Source organism: Dama dama, chromosome 20 (assembly GCF_033118175.1).
Source record: "Dama dama isolate Ldn47 chromosome 20, ASM3311817v1, whole genome shotgun sequence".
Taxonomy (NCBI): domain Eukaryota; kingdom Metazoa; phylum Chordata; class Mammalia; order Artiodactyla; family Cervidae; genus Dama; species Dama dama.
In genome coordinates, this window is record NC_083700.1 from 105002021 (window position 1) to 105026655 (window position 24635).

The 24635-nt window shown below is 42.3% G+C and overlaps 1 protein-coding gene, 1 long non-coding RNA gene and 1 other non-coding gene across 5 annotated transcripts in view; 1 reads left to right on the forward strand and 2 right to left on the reverse strand.

Annotated features, from left to right (window-relative positions):
- Positions 1-966, reverse strand: part of LOC133041577 (uncharacterized) — a 19005-nt gene extending 18039 nt beyond the window's left edge. Inside the window, exon 1 of the long non-coding RNA XR_009689265.1 lies at positions 523-966. This is a non-coding gene — a long non-coding RNA (uncharacterized LOC133041577). The remainder of the gene's footprint in view (positions 1-522) is intronic.
- MEAF6 (MYST/Esa1 associated factor 6) overlaps positions 1-24411 on the forward strand; it is a 24747-nt gene extending 336 nt beyond the window's left edge. The window contains exons 2-8 of one of the 3 annotated variants that reach the window (XM_061122355.1): positions 989-1104; positions 4554-4641; positions 4830-4875; positions 17199-17391; positions 21426-21455; positions 22243-22276; positions 22780-24411. In XM_061122355.1, the coding sequence (XP_060978338.1) occupies positions 989-1104; positions 4554-4641; positions 4830-4875; positions 17199-17391; positions 21426-21455; positions 22243-22276; positions 22780-22788 (516 nt within the window). In that variant the 3' untranslated portion in view covers positions 22789-24411. The remainder of the gene's footprint in view (positions 1-988; positions 1105-4553; positions 4642-4829; positions 4876-17198; positions 17392-21425; positions 21456-22242; positions 22277-22779) is intronic. The other 2 variants (XM_061122356.1, XM_061122358.1) reach the window with 2 other exon arrangements.
- LOC133041763 (U6 spliceosomal RNA) lies at positions 19226-19336 on the reverse strand. Its single transcript, XR_009689338.1, has one exon. It is a non-coding gene; the product is annotated as a U6 spliceosomal RNA (small nuclear RNA).
- Positions 24412-24635: the final 224 nt, after the last annotated feature.

The window sequence follows — 24635 nt, forward strand, 5'->3', positions numbered from 1 at the left end:
CGGGGCGCGGAGCGGGGGAGGGGGAGGGAGGCTAGGCCGGCGGAGGCGTGGAGGGAGGATGGCGCCCGCGGGTGGGGGCTGCCGTGTGGGAGCCCTGCAGCGGCGAGGGTCCGCGAGCTCCGCGGGCTGGATGAGGGCGGGCGGCTCTGGGCTCTTGGAGCGATTGGGCGGCAAGCGTGCCGGCAGGGTGGAGGAGATCGGCTCGGGCTTGGCGATGGGCTCTGGGGAGGTGTGGTAGGAGACGGATGTGGGAGGGGAGACCCGCACATCCATTCTGACCTTTGGAGGATGGAGGGGCGTTAGTGTCTTTGCGGGGAATAGGAGTAGATCCGTTGGATGGGGCTTTTGATGGGCAGGCGTGGGATGTGTTTGGGGACATCTTAGAAGATGACAGGTGAGGGGGAGCAGACTCAGTCTAGGGAATTAGGAATTGTGACACGCGCCCGGGGCCCCTTGCTCCCTGGTGGCTAAGCCCTCCCTCCCCTTGCGTTTTTGGCTGGAGCACCGGGAGGCGCATCTTACCTGAAGCTGCCCTTCCAGGTTTCCATAGCAACCGGCAGCCCAGTGCAGGCGGCCTTTCGGAGCTTGCAGGGAGGGGAGCGAGTTGGCGCTGGAAGGCTGCTCACCCTTCGCTCTCCGGTAGCGGTATCTTTTATGCGTGGGAGTGGAGACTGCTCACCTTCTTCCTCCGCGGAGTTTCTTGACAGCTGGGTTTCCACGAAGCCTCTGAGTATATGCAGACGTTTGCCTGGGTGTACATTTTCCTGGGGACAGACTCTGTTTCATTTTATTCTTAAAGGCACCCAGCAAGACAGGTGTAGACCGTCTTGTCTAAAACAGCCTGCCCCTGCCTACGTCATCCTTCTCCACACGGCTGGCTCGGTGTCGTTGAACTTGAATTTCCAAGCCTGATACCAGGTGTTCAGTTTGGTCCGACTTAATGCTTGCATGTAAAAGGCCTCAACTGCTTCCTTGTCTTTCATCTCAGGAAACACTGGCAAACTTGGAGAGACAGATCTATGCCTTTGAAGGAAGCTACCTGGAAGACACGCAGATGTATGGCAACATTATTCGTGGCTGGGATCGGTATCTGACCAACCAAAAGTGAGTGATAGAGGCCTGTAGTGTTGCTTTGTGCCCTAGTAATGTTTGCGTTTGCGGCTTCCCTGGTGGCTCAGTGGTAAAGAACCCCCCTGCCAATGCAGGAGATGTGGGTTCCTTCCCTGGGTCAGGAGGATCCCCTGGAGAAGGAAATGCCAACCCACTCCAGTATTCTTGCCTGGAAAACCCTATGGACAGAGGAGCCTGGTGTGCTGCAGTCCATGGGATCTCAAAGCATCTGACACGACTTGCAACTAAGCAACAACAACTGTATTTGTGATTAGGACTATGTATGTATTCTTGGTAGTAGCTTTGGAGGGAAGCAGTAGTAAGGTGGGGTGGACAGAGGTCTGCATTTGAGCTTGGACTCTGGTTCAGCCCCTGCCTTACTGAGTAACCCTGGACAAATTCTACATCTGTATAGTAGGGGAAGTCTGGCCAATGGCACAGGGTTGTATGAGGCTTAAATGGAATACAGCATATAATACTTTATATACCAGCATGCCTCTTGGTATTTTGTACATTTTAATCAGTCAAGAGTTCCACCCTCACAGGATTTGCCCTACCTATATGCCAACTGTGCCATGGTTTATTTAGTAATATTATTCTTAAAAACTTTCTAATTTTTTTGAAAATTTTCGAATCTAGAGAAAAACTGAAAGAATAGTTCATGATCTTTTGGTACCCTTCACCGATCACCAGTTGTTAACTTGTTGCCACATTTGCTTTCTCGCTTTTCTCTTTGTGTAATTTATAAGCACACACCCCTCTGCAGGCATGCCTGCTTAGTCGCTCAGTGGTGTCCAACTCTTTGTGACCCCATGGACTATAGCCTGCCAGGCTCCTCTGTCCATGGGATTCTCCAGACAAGAATACTGGAGTGGGTAGTCATTACCTTTTCCAGGGGGTCTTCCTGACCCAGAGATCGAACCTTGGTCTCCTGCATTGCAGGCAGATTCTTTACCATCTGAGCCACCAGGGAAGCCCATACATCCCCATATCTATAGGTAAAATTAAAAACATTTTTTTTTTGGAAATAATTATAGATACATAGGCAAAAAACAATACAGAGAGGTTCCATATACCCTTCACTCAGTTTTCCCCAGTGGTTGGGTTTTATGTAACCATATAGTACAATGGTAAAACCAGGAAATTGACATTGGTACAATGTGTATGTTTAGTTCTGTCATTTTATTAAGTGGGTAGCTTCCTATAGCCACCACTGCAGTAAAGATATAGAACTCTTCTGTCACCACAAAGATCTCCCTCATGCCACCCCCTGTAGTCGTATCTCTCCTTTCTTCCATATATATGTATATATACTTTTTGCTAACCATTCAGAAATTAAAAGCAGATCTTGCGACACTTCGTCCCTAATTGTGTCAGCAGATACCTCCTAAGAATAAGAACATCTTTCTTAACGTAACCACAATTATGCCTAGAAAATTAGCACTGCATTAATAGTATTATCTAATATACAGTCTTTATTCATATTTCCCCTAATGCATTGCTATAGCTTGTTTTGAACCAGGTAGTGTTTGTGCATTGCATTTGGCTGTTATGTGTCTTTAGTCTCTTAATTTAGGATCTTCCCAACCTTTTCATGGAGAAGGCAATGGCGCCCCACTCCAGTACTCTTGCCTGGAAAATCCTATGGAGGGAGGAGCCTGGTAGGCTGCAGTCCATGGGATCGCTAAGAGTCAGACACGATTGAGCAATTTCACTTTCACTTTTCACTTTCATGCATTGGAGAAGGAAATGGCAACCCACTCCAGTATTCTTATCTGGAGAATCCCAGGGATGGGGGAGCCTGGTGGGCTGCTGTCTATGGGGTTGCACAGAGTCGGACACGACTGAAGTGACTTAGCAGCAGCAGCAGCAGCAGCAACCTTTTCAGTGGTGAGCTTGTTTATGACATTATCTTGTAGAATGTACAAATTCTAGGTTTTTCTTGTTGTGACTTCATGAGGGATCCTTTAAATATTTTTGGCAAAAATGTTGAATTACTGATTGTGTACCTCTTGTTTGCCTCTAAGTTGTTTTTTCTTTTTTTGACTGCCCCATGCCGTATGCCGGATCTTAGTTCCCTGACCAGGGACCGAACCTGTGCTCCTGCACTGGAAGCATGGAGTTCTAACCACTGGACCACCAGGGGAGTCCCTGTTTACCTCTGTGTTATCATACAGCTCATAATGACAGATTGCCCCATTGTTGGTGCTGCTAAGTTTGATTCTGTAATTTCACAATTGCCAAAGTTATTTTTTTCTCTTCATGATTAACAATTTCAGAGGTTATACTTTTTTAGAAGTGTGAATATGCTACTCCCCCAATTTTTGTCACTGGTTTTAGTGTCCGTTGTTGATTCATATCTGAATCAGTTATTATAATGGAGGTTGCAAAATGATGATTCTAATTTTAGTGTTCCTTTTACATTTGTTACTAGCATTCCGAAAGAAGAGTCGTCCCTTTTTATCTTCTTTCCCTTTCATTCTGTCTTTCTCTCTCTCTTTAGAATCCTTGTAGATGCATGGATATAAAAACAAAACAAAACCCAAAAAACCCCCCAGTGTATTAGGGTCTAGTACTGTCACTTTTTTACGCTAGAGGTTTATTATTTAGTGTAAATTCATTTATTGAAATCTATACAAAGAAGTACATAAATCATGAATTTACAACCCACTGACTGTTCACATCGCAACACACCCATCATTATTGTTCTTGATGCTTGTTTGTCACTCAGTTGGGTTCAACTCTGCGACCCTGTGGACTGTGGCCCACCAGGCCCCTCTGTCCATGAGATTCTCCAGGCAAGAATACTAGAGTGGGTTGCCATTCCCTTCTCCAGGGGATCTTCCCGACCCAGGGATCGAACCGCAGTCTCCCACATTGCAGGTGGATTCTTTACCAGCTGAGCCGCCAGGAAAGCTTAATTTGTCCAAAAAGTGGCTGGAGGGAGCCTCCCCAAGCCGATTCCTTTGACATGACCCTGTTATCTGAGCACTTTGTTGTTTTCTGTCACCTTGTACTTTGCTTGTCCCAGGCCTGGTATCAGTCATTTCTCTGAGGAACCCTGGTTCTTTCTTTAAATTTTTAAATTCAGGTTATTAAACAGAGATACTTCATAGCACTAGTCTGTGCTAGATGTTTTTAATAATAGGCATTAAAATAAATACATTTTAAATACATATTGAATACATGAAAATGACTCTGAACTTTAAAGCTAAAGTAATCCCGTGTGTCACAGTGGATCACATACCATACATTGGAAAACACTGCTATGTATGTAGGCATTCAGCATGAATGTCATTTTGGTCAATCCAGGTGGTGTGGAGGTGTTTCCGTAATGAACTTCATAATTAAAAAAAAGACTTCCTTATATTTGTCCTGGGGCGTCCTCAGCTTAAACCATAGGAGTAGCTTGGTGCTTACAATGAGTTTCTTGTGTGTTTTAGAAACTCCAATAGCAAAAACGATAGAAGGAACCGGAAGTTTAAGGAAGCAGAGCGGCTCTTCAGTAAATCCTCAGTTACTTCAGCAGCTGTAAGTGAGGTGGGGATGGGGGGGAGGATCTTTCTGTGGCCCATTGTTAAGGAAGCCCTCAGTTAAACTCCTGTGAGTTTTCCCTTTCCCTTCTGTCTGTGAGTAGGTTGTCTCTTTCCTTTCTGTCTGTGAGTGCTCTCCTGAGACCTGTAATAATTTTTTTGGTAACTGGTAGTTTTTTCTTTTAGGCAGTGAGTGCTTTGGCAGGAGTTCAGGACCAGCTCATTGAAAAGAGTAAGTTTATTTATTTATTTTTTTACTTTTTCATAAATTTATATTTGAGCTACCATCACTCCTGTATTTAACTTCAGTCCAACTGTGTATCTGAAGACTGCATGTGTTTTTCTTGCCTCTTTCTGGAAGTTAGGAGCCCTTTTGGATATCCTTAATCATGTCTTTCTCTGTGGAAGAAACTACCATGTCCCTCCTGCCTTTTCAGTCACTTGAAGATTCACTTTAGCTGCTCAAAGACACAGAAATATGTTTTCACTCCTGTGAAGTCTTAGGAAATTTTTTTTTTAGTTAAAAATAACCCTTTTTGTCATGGAAAAGTTCAGACATATCTAATAAATTCCCGTGTACCCAATTTAATCATTCTTAGGAAATTCTGATGCTATGAATGGAATGTACCTGTGTGTTCTTAAATTTAAAATGGAGAGCAGATTGTATTTACTTTGTAGAGAAATTGTATCATTCTCTGTCCTTAAGCCACACAGTCTAACTCCTTTCTAATTTCTAGTAATGAGACTTAGAGCTGCAGGTTTACCTTTCTGCATCAGACTCTAGGCAGATGCACTGGGTGCTCTCCCTGTGGGTCGGGTCACTCTGAAACTCACCCTGCTTTTTGTACTGTGGCTGGGTACTTGCCCACAGCATGTCTCGGTGTGGGATCCAGTTGTTTTGTTTGCATTAGGGCACTGGTTTGAGGAAAATGGGTTTTGGTAGTTTGGTAGTTTCTAATTAGAACTACCCAGTGACTTCTATTCTTATCTCTATATACAGATTTCTGAGTTTTTAGCCTCGTCCCTAACTCACTTCCCTGAGCTTTAGTCCTACATTTCTAGAAAATTCTATAAAGTGTCTGCTAGACATTTCCACTCAGTCAGACTCATTTTGTCTAAAACTGAGCCATGCCATTTTCTTCAAAGTGTGTCTGCCCAATTCTTTTGTTAGAGTACTCTATTCTCCCGCCTTCAAAACTTGGTAGATGGCTTTGACTCCTTTATACCAACGTCATCCGTTGGACTAAGTCCTTTTTTTTTTCCCCTTCAGTATGACTGTCAGAATGATTTGCTTTGCCTTTCACTCTTTTTTCCTTGGTATAGAATCTCTCCCTTATCCCCAGATTTTTGTATAACAGATTCTATGGAATGATTCCTGTGTTCTTGATCTTTGGTGGCAATGGAGGAAACAACCTTTTCTCTCAGAATTTGTACTTTTATGTCTTCAGCTCTCAAGGATTTTGGAGTTTTGGAGTTTTGTATTTGGGGCATTTGTTTTCAAACTGTTTTGAAAGTTTTCCTCAAACATGCATTGCTTTTGTTTCCTTTGGCTTCTTATGTACCTGCACTAGGAAGAGAATGGATTAGCATAGTCCCAAAGGGGAATTGTATGCTAATTAGTGAAGCATTGTATATTTTTGTTAAAAGAATAAAGTAAAACAAGAATGAAAAACAAAACAGGCAGATTTTATCCAGTTCTCCTGTAAAAGGACCAGCAGTCTCCCCTGTCTGTTTTACTGGGCTTCTCTGAAGCTTTCATCAAAGCAAACCCCTCCAGCGTCTGCATCCTTGCGCAGGTAAGTGATGCTTGAGTGTAGTTCTCGGTGTCTTACTTTCTGCCTTGTAAAGTTTCATGTTGATCTGAAGTCACTGCCTCAGACTGTTCAGTAGCTAGTCTTTCAAGTAGAGTGTCTCATTTGTGGATTTATTTAACTTAAAGTCTGATGTTACTTGCTCTAAGAATGAGTCGCTCAGTTTTGTGTCAATGAGAGGCAGACTCGTGTGTGTTTTCATGGTGGCAGCGTCAGTCAACTGACCACCTTACTGTTGTACCCTGAGATATTGTAACCCAGTTCTCTTGCTGCCACTTGCGTTCTCCTTCCATGAGCTGAGGAAGAAAACGATTACTACTTTGTGGTTTCACTTTGTACTTTAACCGTGGTTAATCTAGTCTCCTTAGCTCCAGTCCCTCTTACAAACTGCTTCTAGCCTAAAAATCCTAAAACACAGATTTGCACAAAGAATGTAATACATACTAGTTGTTTGGTGTTACTTCCCTGTTCTGAAATTCAGGATGACTTCCTCTCCTTCTCGCAGCTCTTTTACTGCACATAACCTTGACTGATTGTTTGGAATTTGACTTGTGTGTTTGTAGATCTCAAACATGTTGAGATTTGAACACTTACTTCTGTTCTGGACACGAAGGAAACACTAGTTTGCATTATCTCATTTAATCTAAAGCTACTCCTTGAGGATACACATAGATTGTCAGTTCCTTGAAAGTAGGGAACATGGCTATAGCCCCCAGTGTCTAACTCAATGTCTTAATCATAAGAGATACTCAACACATGAGAGACAGAATTCCTGTTTTAAAGACGAGAAAACAGGCTCAGAAAGGTTAAACAACAAATCAGTTCTTTTAACATCAGTTTGTATTGTCCCCCTAGATTAGATCTCCTAGTCTGATAGTTATGACTTCTCTCAACTGCCACTTCTCAAGCTCTCTGTTTAAGAGGTGGTGTTTGACTTATTTGTTCCAAGTACACCTTGTGTTTTCCCACCTCTGTGCTTTTGCTCGCGCTATTTTTTGTACTTATTTTGGCCTCTTGTTTCTTTCAAGGTCCAGTGTAGATTCCACCCCTGCAGTGAAGCTTTTCCAGAATAATCCACTCTTTTTTCTCTGACTCCCATAATACTTAGTATCCATATCAACCATTTAGAACATCACTTACTGCATAGGCTCTCAATTCTTAGGGCTTTGATTTGATGAAGGCAGCTTTGTGTTTGCACGTGTGTGGGGGTACATGTGTACTGGCTTTATAGAATATGACCAACTCATGCATCCGTTGACTCAGAATTCCCGTAGCAACTGCCCCCAAATGAGTCAGCAGTTGATTTTGCTCCCGAATGTATTTGACTAGAACTGCAACATAGACAAAATTTGCCGTATCTAATTTGCCTTTTTCTTAACTTGTCTCCCACCTTTTTAGTTAAACCTTCTCTCCCCTGTGCCTAGCCCCTCCTCCATTAGTCCCATGTCCCTTCTTTCATACTGGGATCCAAAGCTTTCTTATTTTTTTAAATTTTATTTTTAATTGGAGGATAATTATTTTACAGTATTGCAATGGTTTCTGCCATACATTACCGTGAATCAGCCATAGGTATACCACGTCCTCTCCCACTCACCTCCCTCCCCATCCCACCCCTCTAGGTTATCACAGAGCACCGGATGCAAATTTTTTGTGACCACATGCCCTGTCAGCCTAGTCCCTCCCCAGCCAGCGCCTCCACCACTTACGTTTCCAGTGATGGTTATTTTATTTTTTTAAATTTTGGCCGTGCTGGGTCTTTGTTGTGGTGCACAGGCTGTCTCTAGCTTTGGAGAGTGGGCTTCTCTTGTTCTGGCACTCGGGCTTTCGAGTGCGTGGGCTCACTAGTTGTGGTGTGCGGGCTTTTCTAGTTGCAGCGTGCTGGCTTCGTTGACCCACTGCATAGACAAGTGTGGATTCTTAACCACTAGACCTCCAGGGAAGTCCCGGGAGATGATAAATTTTTACTTGAATAAATAGAATTGGATAACAGAAAGAAAGACTGTCCTAACCATACTTCTCCATCTTACACTCATCTTTTTATATTTCATTAGATTTTTTTGGACTTCCCTGGTGGCTTAGACGGTAAGGAGTCTCCCTACAATGCAGGAGACCTGGGTTTGATCCCTGGGTCAGGAAGATCCCATAGAGAAGGGAATGGCCACTCACTCCATTATTCTTGCCTGGAGAATTCCGTGGACAGAGGAGTCTGGCGGGCTACAGTGGGGTCGCAAAGAGTCGGATACAACTGAGCCGGAAAAATAACATGTTCTCATTACGAGTGAGGCTATTCAGAGGTGAATGTGAAAGAGGTTATTTGTTTCCCTAGCTGCCCAGCATTAACAGCTTGGTTTTAATCTAACATATATTTCTGGACATAATCACACACACAGAGCTGGAGTTTTTTTTTTTTAAATAGAGATAGTGGATCGGTGCATACTGTCTGCTTTTTACTGTTTTGTCACACATGGCCCTGCTAGTTCAGTACACACATTGAGAGCAGTGTTGAGTTGTGATTAAAGAGTGTGATTTGGAATCAAGCCATCTGGTTTGAATCCCAGCTCTACAGCTTCTGAGCTGTGTAACTCTAGGCAGGTTCCTTAACCTCTCCAGCCCTCCGTTCCTTTCTCTGTAAAATGGACATCGTAACTGTAGAGCTTTTGTGAGGGTTCCGTGTATTAATATATTTAAAGTGTGTGCAGCAGTACCTGGCTTATGGTAAGGACCGTCGTGTCAGCTGTTGTTAGTGTCTTATATTCTTTTCTGTCTTTTTTTTTCTGGCCATGCCATGTGGCATGTGGGATCTTAGTTCCCTGACCAGGGACAGCTAGGGAAGTCCCATAAGATTTCTTTTTTTTTTTTTTGGCTGCACTGCTCGACATGTGGAAATTCCCCAACTAAGGATTGAACCCATGCCCTCGGAACCCATGCCCTTTGCAATGTAAGCATGGAGTCTTAACCACTGGACTACCAGGGAGGTCTTAGCATCTTGCACTCGTTTTAAAAGCTGAAAAATACCTGCCAGTCTGGTTGTGCTTCCTCTGTTGATGAATATTCCCATCATCTCTGTTTTCCCCACTGTGAACAGTGTCACAGTAAATATCCTTGTAACCATATGCTTTTTTATAATGCAGTTTTAATTTCTGTATGACAGTATCCCAGAAGTGGCATTACCGTATCAGAGTGATATTCATAAATATAGTCCAGTTACTGTCCGTGGCATCAAGGGCAAGGTGTATGTGGTCTTTGTCCCCTTTCCTGGCACAGAGCTCCTAAAACTCTAGGATGTTCCAGAATATAAAGAATGACTAGTATGCAAAAGAGCAGTCAGAGAGCTTCAGATGGGGGCTGTTTCCCTGAAAGACCAATCCTTGATTAGAAACTTGGAACTTTGAGCCTTACCCCTGAAAACTCTAGGGAGTGGTGAGTTTGAGATTGGAGATTGAGTTAATTAATCATACCTGCATAGTGAATGGAAAAGGAAATGGCAACCCACTCCAGTATTCTTGCCTAGAAAATCTCATGGACAGAAGAGCCTGATGGACTGCAGTCCATGGGGTCACAAAGAGTTGGACATGACTGAGCAACTGACCACGAGCAGTGAAACTTCTGTGAAAACCCCTAAATGATGGAGTTACTGTTAGTGAACACGATGCGGCGCTGGAAAGGTTCCCAACCCAGAGAAGGCAAGGGACTCTACGCGCCTTCCCATGCCTGGTCCTGTGTGCCTCCTCCTCTGGCCTGTTTCTGACTTGTATCCTTTATAATTAACCAGTGACAGGAAGTAGTGTTCCTGAGTTTTGTGAGCTATTCTAGTGAATCATCGACCTCTGATTTATAGCTGGTCTGTTGGAGGTACAGGAGGCCCAGGATTGTGGTGTCCAAAGTAGGGAGCTCTCTTGTGGGACTGAGCCCTTAAACTGTCAGGTCTGCTGTGACTTCAGTAGTTAGGGTCAGAATTAAGTTAAATTGTTGGTATCTGGGAAATTAGAGAATTGGTTGCCGGTGTTGGGAAACAACCGTGGACTTACCAAAAAGAATCTTGTCATTCCCATTCTTAAAGGCATACCTTGGGAGGAGTCATTGGGATAAAATAAGAGAGAAAAAGACCATTTTATTATTACTCTTTATTAGAGTAAATTTTCAGTCTACACAAATAGAGACAAAATAACGAACCCCTGTGTACCCGTCACACTGCCTCCCAAGCATCACACCATGGCTCATCCTGTCTCTTCCACACCCTGCCTGCCCTCAGCCCCACCGCCTGTGTCGTGTTGAAAATCCCAGAAATCTACACCTGCTTCTTGTGTACACTTCACCGTGTGTCTCCTGATGGTCGTTTTTAACTTGTGGTGAGAACACTAAGCAGAAGATTTACAGATTTTTAAGCGCACGACGTGCTGTTGATACCTGTGCAGAGTTGCAGTGCAGATCTCTCATCAAAGAATGATACCCCACTCACCCCCTCCCCCAGCCAGCTGTGTCCCCCGCTTCTGCTCTCTGCCTCTGCGAGTTTGACTGTTTTAGATTCCTCATAAAAGTGGAATCGTGCAGTATTCATTTTACTGTGACTGGCTTATTTCATTTAGTATGATTTCCTCCAGGTTCATCCATGTTATGGCACATGACAGGATTTCCTTCTTTTTAAGGCTGAATACTGTATTCCATTGTTATGTGTATATCATATTTTATTTACCCAGTCATCTGTTGACAGACAGTTATATCCTCATCTGGGCTATTGAATGATGCTGCAGTGAACACAATGAGAGTGAAAAAGCTCACTTAAAACTCAACATTCAGAAAACCAAGATCATGGCATCTGGTCCCATCACTTCATGGCAAATAGATGGGGAAACAATGGAAACAGTGACAGACTTTATTTTTTTGGGCTCCAAAATCACCGCAGATGGTGACTACAGACATGAAATTAAAAGACACTTGCTCCTTGGAAGAACACCTATGACGAACTTAGATGGCATATTAAAAAGCAAAGACATTACTGCCAACAAAGGTCCATCTAGTCAAAACTATGGTTTTTCCACTAGTCATGTATGGATGTGAGAGTTGGACTGTAAAGAAAGCTGAGTGACGAAGAATTGATGATTTTGAACTGTGGTGTTGGAGAAGACTTTAAAGTCCCTTGGACTGCAAGGAGATCCAACCAGTCAATCCTAAAGGAAATCAGTCCTGAATATTCATTGGAAGGACTGATGCTGAAGCTGAAACTCCAATACTTTGGCCACCTGATGCAAAGAACTGACTCATTTGAAAAGACTCTGATACTGAGAAAGATTGAAGGCAGGAGGAGAAGGGGACAACAGAGGATGAGATGGTTGGATGGCATCACCGGCTCAATGGACATGAGTTTGAACAAGCTCCAGGTGTTGTTGATGGACAGGGAAGCCTGGTGTGCTGCAGTCCATGGGGTCACAAAGAGTCGGACACGACTGAGCGACTGAACTGAACTGCAGTGAACACGGGAGTACAGATACCTCTTCAAGATCCTGATTCAGTTCTTTTGGATAAATACTCACAAGTAAGATTACTGGAGCATATGTTACTTATGTAAACGGTACACCCTTTATACTGTAATTGCACTTTAAAAACCCTAAACATAGCATGTATTAGTACTGCATTTGTTTATTTGTTTAGTTTGGGCTGCATGGATCTTTGTTGTTGCTCACGGGCTTCCTCCAGTTGCAGTGAGCAAGGCTGCTCTTCACTGCGGTGCACAGGTCTCTCACTGGGGTGGCTTCTCTCGTTGCGGAGCGCCAGCTCTAGACTCTCAGGTTCGGTAGTTTGGTACCAGCACGGGCTTAGTTGTCTCATGGCATGTGGAGTCTTCCCGGACCAGGGGTCCAACCTGTGTCCCCCTGCATTGGCAGGTGGATTCTTATCAACCGGAGAAGTCCTGCATCTCTTTAATGCTGAATAATACAGGCATGCTTTTGTTTTATTGCACTTTGCAGATACTACACTTTTTACAAATTGAACATTTGTGGCAACCCTGTGCAAACCATCTGACAGATGATGGTTTAACATTGTTTAGCAGTAAATAATCAAATTGCCAACATCCCCTGGATCATGGAAAAAGCAAGAGAGTTCCAGGAAAAACATCTACTTTTGTTTTATTGACTGTGCCAAAGCCTTGGACTGTGTGGATCACAACAAACTGGAAAATTCTTCAAGAGATGGGAATACCAGACTGCCTGACCTGCCTCCTGAGAAATCTTTATGCAGGTCAGGAAGCAACAGCTAGAACCGGACATGGAAAAAGCGACTGGTTCCAAATTGGGAAAGGAGTATGTCAAAGCTGTATATTGTCACCCTGCTTATTTAACTTACATGCAGAGTACATCATGCGAAATGCTGGGCTGGATAAAGCACAAGCTGGAATCAAGACTACTTGGGGAAATATCAGTAACCTCAGATACACAGATGACACCACCCTTATGGCAGAAAACAAAGAAGAACTAAAGAGCCTCTTGATGAAAGTGAAAGAGGAGGGTGAAAAAATTGGTTTAAAACTCAACATTCAGCAAACTAAGATCAAGGCATCTGGTCCCATCGCTTCATGGCAAATAGATGGGGAAACAATGGAAACAGTGTCAGACTATTTTTGGGGGCTCCAAAATCCCTGCAGATGGTGACTGCAGCCATGAAATTAAAAGACACTTGCTCCTTGGAACAAAAGCTATGACCAACCTAGACAGCATATTAAAAAGCAGAGACATTACTTTACCAACAGAGGTCTGTCTAGTCAAAGCTATGGTTCTCCCAGTAGTCATATATGGAGTTGGACCATATAGTGAGAGCTGGACTATAAAGAAAGCTGAGTGATGAAGAATTGATGGTTTTGAACTGTGGTGTTGTAGAAGACTCTTGAGAGTCCCTTGGACTGCAAGGAGATCCAACCAGTCAATCCTAAAGGAAATCAGTCCTGACTATTCATTGGAAGGACTGATGCTGAAGCTGAAACTTTGACCACCTGATGCGAAGAACTGACTCATTGGAAAAGACCCTGATGCTGGGAAAGATTGAAGGCGGGAAGAGAAGGGGACGACAGAGGATGAGATGGTTGGATGGTATCACCAACTCGGTAGACATGAGTTTGAGCAAGCTCTGGGAGTTGTTGATGGACAGGGAAGCCTGGTGTGCTGCAGTCCATGGGGTCGCAAAGAGTCGGACACAACTGAGCGACTGAACTGAACTGATTTTTAAGTTAAGATATGTACATTTCTTTAGACTTAATGCTGTTTCACACTTACTAGACTACAGTATAGTATAAATATAACTTACATGCATTGGGAAACCAAGAAATTTGTGTAATTCTCATTATTTTGATACTTGCTCTGTTGTGGTGATCTGGAACCGAATCCACAAGATATGCCTGTATTCCATTGCATGGATATACCATTTTTATTTATTTATGTATTCATCAGTTGACAGACTTGCATGCTTAAGTTGCTCAGTCGTGTCCAACTCTGTGACCCCATTGATTGTAGCCCACCAGGGTCCTCTGTGTGTGGAATTTCCCAGGCAAGAATACTGGAGTGGGTTGCCATTTCCTTCTCCAGAAGATCTTCCCAACCCAGGGATTGAACCCATGTCTCCTGTGTCTCTTGCATTGCAGGTGGATTCTTTACCCACTGAGCCATCAGGGAAGCCCACGGTGAATAATGCTTCTGTGAACATTTATGACCAGTTATGTGTGAACATGTTACCACTTCTCTTGGATATGTACTCAGGTGTAAAGTTGCTGGTGGTTTTTAACTCAATGTTTAACCTCTTGAGGTGTTTTCCAAGGTGATGGTACAAGTTTACATTCCCATCAGCCCTGTTGAAAGGTTCCAGTTTCTCCACATCCTCACCAACACTTGTTACTGTTTGTCTTTATATTATAGCCACCCTAGTGTTAGGAAGGGCTATCTACTTGTAGTTTTGTTTTGCATTTCCCTAATGACTAATGGGAGAAGGCATGGCACCCCACTCCACTACTCTTGCCTGGAAAATCCCATGGATGGAGGAGCCTGGTAGGCTGCAGTCCATGGGGTCACTAAGAGTGGGACACGACTGAGTGACTTCACTTTCACTTTTCACTTTTATGCACTGGAGAAGGAAATGGCAACCCATTCCAGTGTTCCTGCCTGGAGAATCCCAGGGACTGGGGAGCCTGGTGGGCTGCTGTCTGTGGGGTCGCACAGAGTCGGACACGACTGAAGCGACTTAGTAGCAGCAGCAGCAATGACTAATGATGTTGAGCATCTTTTTCTGTGCATATTGACCATTTGTGTATCTTCTTTTGAGAGCTATCTATTCAAATCCATTGCTAAACTGTTTATAATAGCCAGGACATGGAAGCAACCTAGATGCCCATCAGCAGACGAATGGATAAGGAAGCTGTGGTACATATACACCATGGAATATTACTCAGCCATTAAAAAGAATTCATTTGAATCAGTTCTAATGAGATGGATGAAACTGGAGCCCATTATACAGAGTGAAGTAAGCCAGAAAGATAAAGACCAATACAGTATACTAACACATATATATGGAATTTAAAAACATGGTAACGATAACCCTATATGCAAAACAGAAAAAGAGACACAGATGTACAGAACAGACTTTTAGACTCTGTGGGAAAAGGCGAGGGTGGGATGATTTGAGAGAACAGCACTGTAACAAGTATACTATCAAGGGCGAAACAGATCACCAGCCCAGGTTGGATGCATGAGACGGGTGCTCAGGGCTGGTGCACTGGGAAGACCCAGAGGGATGGGATGGGGAAGGAGGTGGGAGGGGGGATCGGGATGGGGAACACATGTAAATCCATGGCTGATTCATGTCAGTGTATGGCAAAAACCACTACAATATTGTAATTAGCCTCCAACGAATAAAAATAAATGGAAAACAAAAACAAACAAACAAAAACAAATCCATTGCTGATGTTTTTAATTTTTTTTATCTTCTTGAGTTCTAAGAATTCTTCATATATTCTAGATACAAGTCTTTTTCAGATATATGATTTGCAAATATATTTTCTCCCATTCTGTGGGTTGTGTTTTTTTTAAGGTAGCATTGATTTATAAGTGCAATATGTACAACATTATATTTTGACTTGTGTATATACTACAGCATGCTCACTACCAAAATTTAGTTTCCGTATGTGACCATATACTTGACCCCATTTGCCCATTTTGCCCCTGCCTCACTCCTGTGGGTTGTGTTTTTACTTTTTGGGTGTAATTTGCATTTCAAGAGTTGTATATAAATGATATAGTTCACTTTACTTATTTTTTCTTTGGTTAAGCTTGGTTTTGTGGTCTTATCTAAGAAACCATTGCCTAATCCAGTGAGTTCTAAGAGTTTTACAGCTTCTACATATAAGTCTCTGGTTCAGTCTGAGTTAATTTTTATATATGGTATGAGATAGTGTTCCAACTTCATTCTTTTGAGTGTGGATATCCAGTTATCTCAACACCATTTGTCAAAAAGACTGTTCTTTTCTCATTGAACTATCTTGTCACCCTTGCTGAAAATCAGTTGACCACAAATGTAAGGGTTTATACCCTGACTCTGAACTCTGCTCTCTTGCCCTACATGTCTGGTCTTAGGGCAGTGTACCACACAGTCTTGGTTAACTGGAGCTTTGTGCAGTAAGTTCTGAAGTTCTTGTGATAGTTTTTTATGAAATCCACTTTTGATTTCAGGACAGGATTGGTTAGTACACTTTTTCTAGCTTAATAGTATTAGAGCTGCCTCTTCTGTTTTCATATAGTGTTCAAAGGCAAGGATTTGTCACTGCTGAGATCTGCTTCCATTTCTCCCTTCTGCTTTTTGGGGACTGCCTGTTTGTTTTAGCTCTCATATCCTTGTGCTGCTCAATTTGAAATCTCTTCCTAGAAGTTTATATTACAAAGATGTAACAAGAAGAAAACTAATCCTTGGCTCTGCTGTTCACCTAACTACTTTTGAAAATTTTTAGAAACAGGTAATTTACACATATTTAGGATTCTTCATCAGTTCAGTAAAGTGCAAGTCTTCTCCTCCCCCATCCTTTTATATTAACAGTTTCAAGGAATTCCTTTCTGGAAGAAAAAGTGTACCTTTACCAAAGTATGTGTAGTTTTTCTTAAAAACATGTATTTATACAAATTGTTCTTGAATTTGGTTATTTAATGTATCTGAGGGATATTTTAAAATTGGGAATATGTGTCAACTGAAAGGTATTATTACCACTTTTAAAATAATATTCTTAAGGCTTCTCAGAGTAACTTAGGTGGTGGAGCTCTTTTCCTCCTTGGCCCTTTGTCTTGATGGAAAGTCAAAATTCCTGTGTAGTTTGGCAAGAAATCAGGGCCAGCTGTAGGATCTTTTCCCAAGGTCATCTCTCACCTCCTGGAGACCTATGTAATGTTTTTGATAATGCTTTTTGTATAATTGTTAATCCCATTAGTGTATTCTGTGTTTCAGTAACTGCTATGTAGCAAGGTTATCTTGTATGGTCCAATCTCTCAGCTGTCCTTAGATCTGTTGCCTCTGGTTACACTGTTTCAGATTACAAGTTTTTTAGCACTCTGGTAACTTTGATGCTTTGACTGAATGTATCTTCCTGTCAGTTGGAATATGTGGTCCTTGAGAGTAGTACCATATATTTTGGTGCTCGAAATTTCTTTTCCAGACTCATGGACAAACTGCCTGAGGAGTACTGATGATGCTTTGGGGGCCTTGTGTTTCTTCCCTCCAGGGGAGCCAGGAAGTGGGACGGAAAGTGACACTTCTCCAGACTTCCACAATCAGGAAAACGAGCCCAGCCAGGAGGACCCTGAGGATCTGGATGGATCTGTGCAGGGAGTGAAACCTCAGAAGGCTGCTTCTTCCACCTCCACAGGGAGTCATCACAGCAGCCATAAAAAGCGAAAGAATAAAAACCGGCACAGGTCAGTGGCAGGGACCACACTTCCCCAGCCCCTGCACCTCTGCCCCGTTCCCAGCCACTTAGAGCTTCCACCGATCATTGCCGTGAAGGGTCTTTACTGGAATAAACATTCTTCAGGATTAGTGTGGTCTTTCTGTTGCTGATGGGAAGAGACTCATTTGGTCCAAATGAAGCAGGCTGATTTTTCTCTAAGGAAGGAGTTGGTGGGGATTAGAGTAACTGTGAAGGGGGACATCCTGCTTACTGCTTCTAGTGTGAAAAGTGAGAGTCACTCAGTCCTGTCTGACTCTTTGTGACCCCATGGACTGTAGCCCGCCAGGCTGCTCTGTCCATGGAATTCTCCAGGCAAGAATCCTGGAGTGGGTTGCCATTCCCTTCTCCAGGGGATCTTCCAGACCATAAAACTTTTGTTTAGTACAGTGAATTTGAAATCCTTGCAGAGGAGGAAAAGGGAACTAGAAATGGAATCTGTGTACTGGCATTTGGAAAATGCCACTAGCATGTGTTGGCAAGCTGTGTGCATGCGTGCCAAGTCGCTTCAGTCCTGTCCAACTCTTTGGGACCCTGTGGGCTGTAGCCACCCAGGCTCCGCTGTCCGTGGAATTCTCCAGGCAAGAATACTGGAGTGGGTTGCCATGCCCTCCTCCAGGTGATCTTCCTGACCCAGGGATTGAACCTGTGTCTCTTATGTCTCCTGCATTGGTAGACGGGTTCTTTACCACTAGCGCCACCTGGGAAGCCTGTTGGGAAGCTGCAGAATGGGCTAAGTCATTTGCTCCTAGTCCTGATCCCTGCCTACCGTTATTCCCTGGAGGATGGAGTGAATGAGCTGATGAGCCTTTTTGCTTTTTAAATACAAGGTTTGTGATTGCTTATGATTTCTCTGTATATCTTCACAAATTGCTGATTTGAGTGTCAGAGGAACAATATAAAGGCTCTTAAGATACAAGAGCTCCTTCCTAGATAATGTTTGTTCACTGTGTTTTTTTGTAGTGCCTAATGAGCTAGGAATCACACCAGTGGGCAGAGAGGTCAGGTGTTACCCAGAGAGGATTTCAGCATTCACTTTGCTTGGGGTTTGTATGATAGTGCCGGGGCCTCCTAGCTCAGGTAATTTGAACTTGTCCAGTTGCACTCAGAGAGGGAAATTCTTAGTTTTTCCAGGAAGGAATCTTGTCCTGGCCTCAAACCTTCTCCTGGGAGGTATGCAAACCAGACATCCAACAGGCTGACTTTTGTCCTGCCCTCTTAGGAGCCTGCATGCTGAGGAGATGAAGGGGGTGTGCAAGGGATGGGGTGGTCCCCTGTCTTTCAGTTTGCCTCTGGCTGAGCGCTCCTGTAGAACATGCCCTCACGCACCCGGGGTGTTACGTTGTTAGCTTGATGGATGTGGCAAGCAGGGATAATATAGAATTAACTCTTAACAGGTTTAAGCCTCCTTGGCATCACTGATTCTTTAATTCTTTTAAGAGTTTTTCTTGTCATTGGTGGTGGTGGTTTTTAGATGCAGGAGCAGTATATACTCCAGACAGTGACTGAGAACTGCAACTTAACCTTTTCCTGCAAACCAAAAATCACCACGCCAATCTCATAAGCGTAGTAAGAGAGAGCAAAAGTTGCATCGCTCTGCCTCCCTTTTTTTTCTTAAATAAGGCTACAGGTTATTTGATTACCATGACAGGACCAATGCCAGTTTATCATGAATAGCAGAGAACCATACTCTGAAAAGTATTTTTTTTTAATTGTCAAGATAAAAAGGTTATGCTCTATGTTGCTTTCGTTAAGTTTACTCCAGTGTAATTTTATTTTATTTATTTATTTATTTTTTCCTTTTTAAAAATATGGAACGCCTCACGAATCTGCGTGTCATCCTTGCGCAGGGGCCATGCTAATCTTCTCTGTATCTATTGTTCCAATTTTAGTATATGTGCTGCCGAAGCGAGCACTACTCCAGTGTAATTTTAAATGTAATAATTTATTTTCCTATTTCAGAGTATCTAGAGGAGGGGATAAATTCCTTGAAAGTTTCTGGGACATTTTTTTTCCATTCCTGGTACAACAGACTCTCTATAGCTGTTGTGTATTTCAGGTTATACCTTATTTTCCTTAATGATAACAAACAGCTGATAAGAAGGAGTTAGACATCGAACTTAACTTTCTCCTTGCAGATTGCTAGTAGATTTCTATAGGAACAGCTTTTCCTGCCTTTCTTCTCCTGGCCTTAGGAGCTAACTCCTTCCAGAAAAATACTAGGATTTAAAAAGATCTTCGGTGTTAGTTATTGCCTTCACAGTGGGGCTTTTTGTTTGGAAAGCAGAATCCTTTTGTCATCCCCCTGGTTTAGTATCTGGCTGGATTTCTCTGTGGGCCTTAGGGACGACTCACCTGCCACAAGGGAAGAGAATGGAGTTGATGTCCCTTCCTTCTGGAGAAAACATGTTTAGCACACCTCGGATTCCTGCCATCTTTAGTCTGGAACTGTGTGTGGCCCGAAGCCCTCGTCCCTGACCAGTGTCTTAGTGGGTCTGACAGATTGGGGTGGGTGGGGGTGGGAGGAGCACTTTGTCTGCACATGTTTGTGATTTTGCTCCCAGAACAGTATTGTTTCTCCTCCAGTGTTCCACACTCCGTATCGTCAGCTAAAAGTCAATGGTAAATTATTTCAACAAAGGTATGAATACCCACCATGTGCCAAGGCATTGTTTAGTGATGAGTAAACAGAGTGGAAGTAAATAGGTGCCTTAGCAAAAGAAATAACTTTTATTTGACCTTTTCAAGAATATGAAAGTCTATCAAATAATCTTTAGCATTCATAAATGATCACAAGATTCTAAATTCTTATGCTTTACATGATATCAGAACAGTAAATCACAGTGTGTTTAAAGAAAAAAGTTGAAATTACAACCTATAGCTGCTCTGACAGGTTTTTACTACTATACCAAGCTCTAGAATTCTAGGTAGTTTATGAAATTTTCATTAAGTAGGTACAGTCTACTTCTTTAGTTTCTGATCAAAGTTAGACTGAAAGTTAAATTTCTGACAGTTCCTAGCTTGTACACTTAACTGTATACTTTTCCCAAATGTCTTAAGTGAAACTGTTGCATAAAGGATGTTGAAGTTAAGCTTTATTCCAGCTTTGCTCTTGCAAACATTAGCTAGGAGGAAATAACAGTAGTTTTGCATATTGTTTTACCATCTGTCTACAGCCTGTAAGGTTCTGGAACCAGCTAAGGACGGGTGTCATGCCCCTGGTTAATGTCTGCTTTGGAGGTCTGCCCCAGCCCATTGTCCTTTAGCAGCGATGGCCCAAAGTCGCCTCCTCTGGGCTTTTCCCAGTTAGACTCCTGTGGCTTGGGTGCTTGTAGATGTTAACTTCCCTGCAGACTTTGGTGTTCCATAATAGTGGTGCTGACATAGACCGTTAACTTGCCTTCCACCATTTCAGGGGCACGGTAATATGGTCCTGTGATTTATGGAATAAGACTCTGATTCGACCCTTGGCTTCTAGCACGAATGCTGGGAAAAGTAATACCATGTTTGGACACAGATATAAAACCTGAGTCAGAAATTGCGAAATGTTTTTTATCTCCAAAAATTTATGATGTTTTAATCTTTCATTTTGGTGAAAGTACATTATGCTGAGTTGTTGTTACTGTCTTCAAAGCCCCTTTCATTATGTGACTAAACCCTTCTTTCTCTTTTTCTTCTAATCCCCTGTTTATTTTTCATTACAATTAAATATTTTAAAAGTTCTAACTCTCAATCTAGCAGCTAATAGAAGGCCTGTAGGTATCTATAGTTTTCTAATGAAATAACTTTTATTATAGTCTTTTCTTCTGATATGGAATCCACTGAAGGAAGGGAGTCTCCCAACCCCAGAATCTTTGGTGCTTTGATGTTTGAAACTTTGTGGCTTAAGATTCTTAAAACTGATATTGTTTCTACAACCTTGCTAGGGTGGCTAATCAACTAATTTATTCAATTAGTATATTATTAACGTCTATTGCTTTCTTCCTTTCAAATGCTGCCCCTCAGCCCGTCTGGCATGTTTGATTATGACTTTGAGTAAGTTTGATTTGAACTAGTCTTTGTGCTGTGTTGTCTAGTGTGTAGAGACAAGTATGCCTTTTCGAGACCTTTCTAACCCATAGTTTATCTGTTTAATTATAGGTATGTATATTAGGTTAGGCTGGGAAGTTTTTTTAAAACAAAAACGTGATGGAGGTAACATTTTATTTAATAAGTTGAGCAAAATTAAGTAAACTTCACTTTTATGCATTTCGATTTCTTGAAAAATAAGATAACCTTTACTTTAATTCATATTTAAATTGATGTCCCGGCTTTGCTTCATAAGGAGGTTAATAGTTTAAGATCTTGATATTTTGCTGTGGGAAGATTTAAAAATTGAAATTTGTTTAATTTCTTTTGTGTTTCATGTCCAGAAATACAAACTCCTAGTCTCTTTCCTGTTCTTAATTACTCTGTGTCTCAGACAGTGATGTAGTTGCAGAACTAGTATCTTAACGTAGAGCATGTCCTCTTAATCCAAGCCCTTTAACATGTCATTTTGGAATAATTTCTAAAAATTGTATGGCATTCATAACTGCTGTTGTATATTTCTCTTTGAGTCATCTAAGTTTACCTTGTGGTAAGAGTTTCTGCTCATGTTTTTAATAAATACTTGCTCAGTAATATCTGGGTAAACAACTAAGTATGACTTAGTCTAATGGAGAATGTGGATTTTACTTAACTAAATAGTCTTTGTTATAGCTTGTGCCCTATGCAGTAGCTGGTTCTTGGACCCTTTTTCTGTAAATTAAAATGCAAATATCTTTTATCTTTCCCATCACAGGATTGATCTGAAGTTAAACAAAAAACCACGAGCTGTAAGTATCAGCCAGACCATTTCAGAGAGGCTGGTAAATTTTGAAAATGGTTAGAAAGATGCATTTGCCTTCAGAGCTTGAGTGTTCTTAATCTGGGGTCACAGTTCTTGTTTTAAAGTCTGGGGTGTCCATGTGGACACAGTTCAACTTTTAGATTGATGTTCTTTTGTTATATTTTGAAGAGAGAAAGGGTCACACATTTTTAACTGAAGAAAAACTCCATTTGATTAATTAATCAACTGTTCATACTAATCTTTCTCACATCCTCATCCTCCCCACCCCCCGCCATGCCTCTGACTGGTGAGTTCTCAGGTCTAATTAGTAAGAATTGATGCTTCCGTCCCTTTGTGGGACTCAGAAGACAGGCCACTTTCAGATGTGAAATGTCCATTGCATTTGAAACAGAATCTTGATTACAGAACAGTCGCCTGGCAGGGTTGTTGGTGAGAATTTATCAATGTTCTGCTGAGGGTAAGTTGGGACTTTTGTTTTTCTCTCTTCAGGACTATTAGAAGACTCATTAGTGCAGACGCTTCCAGGCTGTAGAGCCCTGCTTCCCTCCTCCGACCTCACAAAGATGAGCATCCTTCACCTGAGTGCGTGGCCATCCACCTCTGCTTTCCCAGACCCCAGTGCCTGTGACTTTTGAGTCGTTTGTTCTGAAATGTGGTGACAAACAAGTCATTTCCATAAGACCACATTGGATCATTTACTTTGTGTCATTTTTAGTAACTGAACTGCAGGAAGACACACGACATGGTTATACTCCCAACAAGTTGCTAACCGTGCATTCCTCCCTTCTTGGAATGAATGTCTCCCCCCACCCCCCCGAACTGGCTGGCACCAGCTTCATCCGTCATGCGCATGGAAAAATGTTCTCTGGGTTTGTTTTATGCTGAATGTAGAACACAGGTCACATTTCAGAGGGAGGCTGTAAATATCTGACGTTTTCTTATTTTGTTTGTGTTTTATCATTTTTCTATTATTGTTTTTACCATCTTATTTTCTTTGGGGACTTTTTGTAATGCCATTGTACAGCGCATACCTTCCTGCTGACATATCTGATAATCTCTTTTGTGCAGTTGCCAATATTCTTAACTGAATATAATCTGGTTTACCATAAATAGAATGGGACTTGGCTTTTTGTTTTTCTGCAGAGGGAAGGTAAAGAGTGTTTATTTAATAATTACCTACCTGAAATCTTTCTGAGTTGAAAGCAGTTTCATGTTCAAGGAACAAGAAAAACTGAAAAACATAAGTTTGAATCAACCCTTTTAAAATATTTTTATTCTTTTGTATAAATAAAATTTCACAGGCTTTGACTTCTCATGCTTTACTTTTTAAAAAAACTTTTTAATTGAAGGATAATTGCTTTACAGAATTTTGTGTCCTGCTTTACTTTTAAACCTGAGATTGTTTTTTGTTTATTTTCACTTATTTATTCGTATCATGCCTTATGGAAATTTCTCTTTTTCCAGCTTTTCTTTCTTTGATGGTATTTGCCTGGTTAAATACTGCTGTAAAAATCACTAAGGCAAATGGAAGGGCTCCAAATTGTACCCAGAACTGGTAACGCCTGGAGTTCTAGAGCAGAGTAAATGACAGGTTCATGGAGAGGCCACGACACCAGCAGATGCCCCTTCCTAATGGAGTGGATGGGCTGAGGCGCCTGCTGGTGGTCGTTGCCTGCCTCTGGAGCAGTGGCCACCCACCTTGGCTGCGCATTGGAACCACCTGGGATGCTTAGAGAAACACCGATGCCGGGTCCTACCCGCCCCGCCAGGACTCTTATTCGCGTAGAGTCTGATAGTGGAGGTATTCTTCCCAAGAGTCCCTGGCATTCTGATAGGAAGCCAGGATGAGAGCCCCTGCATTAGGAGACTGGATTGTTCGGGTTAAGTCCTATGTCTTGTATCAGTCTAAGGGATAAGCTGTGGGGCCTCGACTTTCCTTTGACTCTATTTAGTCATAGCCCTTTACATACGTCCATATCTTTGTTAGAAAAAATATGTCCCATTTGTGGTAATATTGGTAGAGTTAAAATATGGATGGTGGCTATTATCAAGACACATCTACCTTGTCAAATGTTTGCAGAAGCTTTCACTCTTGTTCTCAAATAAACTTTCTTTTTTTGACTCTGTGGCTATTTAGATGTCTTTACTTATGTCTTTGGTAGTAGAACTTTAGGGATCTTTTTAGGAAATAGTTACGGCTTCCCTGGTGGCTCAGAGGGTAAAGCGTCTGCCTGCAATGCAGGAAACCCGGGTTCGATTCCTGGGTCGGGAAGATCCCCTGGAGAAGGAAATAGCAACCCACTCCAGTACCCTTGCTTGGAAAATCCCATGGACGGAGAAGCCTT